The following is a 2,884-nucleotide window of genomic DNA, read 5'->3' on the forward strand; positions in this document are numbered from 1 at the left end:
ACATTTGAAAAGTGCATATTCTACGCAAAGACCGCAGCAAATTACTCTCGCATTGCCATTTCTGTAAAATATTAAAGCTCTCGATAACGCAAGATAGCAAATATCCTGCTGACTTTGGTATGTACCTAAAAACGCTGTGTGCCTTTACCTTTTGAAATACTTGCATAAGAATGTTGTGTTTGATGTCCGTAGCATTGAGTATAAAGTGGAATCATGAAACAGTCGTTGGGCTTTTCCAGCATCCCTATCCACCAGTGGCATAAAGTCAGATTGGTATCGGCCCATCATCATCATCCCTTGCTTTGATAAAGTCACTGTGTGTAGGCTTCGCTCTGACGTCACGCCCAAGCCGTGCACACGCAGTGATGTACAGGGATGAACTAATCGAACTGACAGGGCTTTAAAGTCTACCAGGCAAGCCGAACGGGGAGCACAATAGCCCCACGACTGAAGGAGAGGGAAGAAGGGTCGAACTCCCTGGCGCTCTAATCCCTTGTTTACCTAGCGTCCCCGTGTTTGGCCAAGCTAGTAACTATTGTCCGCGCTCTCGTCTCCCAAACGGAGGAGTAAACGGTGGTGGATTATAGAGGTACACCGTTAACTCGTAACATCTATTGGTCTTTTGTGAGGCTATCTTCACAACCGTCAGCACCACACAACGCCAGATTATCACCCTAAACGGACGTTGTTATACGGATACCCTGCAGTACTCGTCCGGACTGTTTTTGTTGGAGCATTGTTGCTTGTGTAAGTGAAGAGTCCTCTTCCCTCATCGTGTTATGTTTTCAGCAGAGGGTGATCTCACTCTGGGTTTGCTATGGAGACCGTCGAGACGGGTCTCCCATTTCCAAGGATCGTGAAGTGGATGTATCCGACTGCGATCTGAGCCGGGCAGCTTTCCGGAAGGGACCCAATGGCGCATCGCAAGGACATCCTGTATCTCCGTATACCGTGCTGATGCGACACCGGGAAATTCACATTCAATTAACTCATGCACCTGATTCACTTCACAATTAGCACTTCACTTCTGAGAATACGCCGTGGCGTGTACCACTCAAGTACTTAGCGGACGTACATGTGTATGGTGCAGTAGGGTATAAGTGAGACGTTTTCCGAGCTCAGTAAACGAAAAAATGGATATGAACGATACAGCTCCCGCGGGAGAAGGAGGGAGAACGGTGGCCGAGAATGTCCTGATGGGCATCACGCTGTACGCTATCACCGTATGCTCCATCGTAGGCAACATCCTGGTCATAGTGGCCGTTCTGACTGTCCGTAGACTACGGTCTTCCATCACCAACTATTTCATCGTGTCTCTGGCGTGTGCCGACCTGATGGTTTCGATGCTGGTCATGCCTTTCGCTGCCGTTTTCGAGATCACGGACTCCTGGCCTTTTGGTTTGGCGTTCTGCGACGCTTTCCAGGCCTTCGATATCCTCTCAGCCACCGCGAGCATCCTGAACCTGTGCGTGATCTCCCTGGACCGCTTCATGGCCATCACATCCCCGTTCACCTATTACTCGCGGATGAACAGCCGTACCGCGTTCGCTCTCATCGCCACGGCGTGGATAGTGTCTTTCCTGATCAGCGTGCTCCCCGTCACATTGGACCTTCACGAGGACGAAGACCTGAAAGCCATCGGCTGGTACTCAGACCCGTACTTCTGCGTCCTGTCCATGAACTCCACCTATGCACTCATCTCCTCCTTGATCTCGTTCTACATTCCGGCTGCCATCATCCTCTTCACCTACGCCAGGATTTACGTGGTGGCGAGGCGGCAGGCCCGTCAGATCGCCGCCTACGACACCACGGCCAACCGGGTCAAGAACGGGGGCCGGACCAACCAGAAAACCATGGCCCGCGAGCGAAAGGCCGCCAAGACGCTCGCCATCATCGTCGGTGTCTTCATCCTGTGCTGGCTGCCGTTCTTCGTGGTCAACATCATCGATCCGTACTGCGGGCACTGCCTCCCACCTCTACCCGTCAAGATCTTCGTGTGGCTCGGCTACATCAACAGCTTCCTGAATCCTCTAATCTACGCTCAGAACAAGACTTTCAAGTCGGCTTTCAAGAGTGTCCTGTGCTGCTACCAGTGCCGGGGCATTAACCCGCGCGACGTGGACACGAGCGACGAGGAACGTACGGCCGTGTCGCGAGCAGCACCAAGGGTGCAACCCTCACCAAAACCCGAGCCAAAGACGACCGGTAGCGCCCAGGGAAACACGTCGAAAGTCTACGTCGTCCCGAACGGGGCATTAACAGCCCACGAAACTGCTAGTGTGTCCGGCAAAACGCTCAACGGACCTCACACCCCAACGGACAACAAAACAAGTGAAGACCCAAACTCGACCGAACTCCAAAACCTCGAAGAAAAGACTACAGACATCAACGACAATGACACCCAAACGTGACAGACTTCACTTCAACTAACACAAACGCAAGAATGAACAGATGTACATATTAGGAAAGTATATATTTTGTGTATTTTTGAAAAGTATTCATGTGTAAATGTGTAAAAATTGTGACTTTTGAAATAACATCTTATTTTATACTTTTTGTGTTTTAGCTGAAGCAATATGTCTAATATTAGTACTATTTTTTTTTATTCCTTTCCGATCCACTTGTTAATATTTACTGTTTTATATGAACAACAAAAACACCTTCGGAACCACAATAACTGTGAATACACAAGTGAATGCTTCCAAAAGATCAGCAACTTGATATAATTATGATCTGAAGGTTTGCATGGTGAAATTATGGCACAATGTAATAGCAAATCTCCTATGTGAGTGTGTGTAGTTTTAAAGAGAACTTGTGCAACAATCTTTACGGTGGATATTTCCGATTCTTCGCTGCCACACAAACACTCGCGAGAAATTTGCTT

The 2,884-nt window shown here is 49.0% G+C and overlaps 1 protein-coding gene across 1 annotated transcript; it reads left to right on the forward strand.

Annotated features, from left to right (window-relative positions):
* Positions 1–413: 413 nt before the first annotated feature.
* LOC119720795 (D(1) dopamine receptor-like) lies at positions 414–2,640 on the forward strand. The gene has a single exon (XM_038190642.1). The coding sequence runs from the start codon at positions 1,134–1,136 to the stop codon at positions 2,409–2,411; it is 1,278 nt and encodes a 425-aa protein (XP_038046570.1). The 5' UTR covers positions 414–1,133; the 3' UTR covers positions 2,412–2,640.
* The last annotated feature ends 244 nt before the right edge of the window (positions 2,641–2,884 follow it).

Source organism: Patiria miniata, unplaced genomic scaffold, assembly GCF_015706575.1.
Source record: "Patiria miniata isolate m_02_andy unplaced genomic scaffold, ASM1570657v1 HiC_scaffold_9, whole genome shotgun sequence".
In the NCBI taxonomy this organism is placed as follows: domain Eukaryota; kingdom Metazoa; phylum Echinodermata; class Asteroidea; order Valvatida; family Asterinidae; genus Patiria; species Patiria miniata.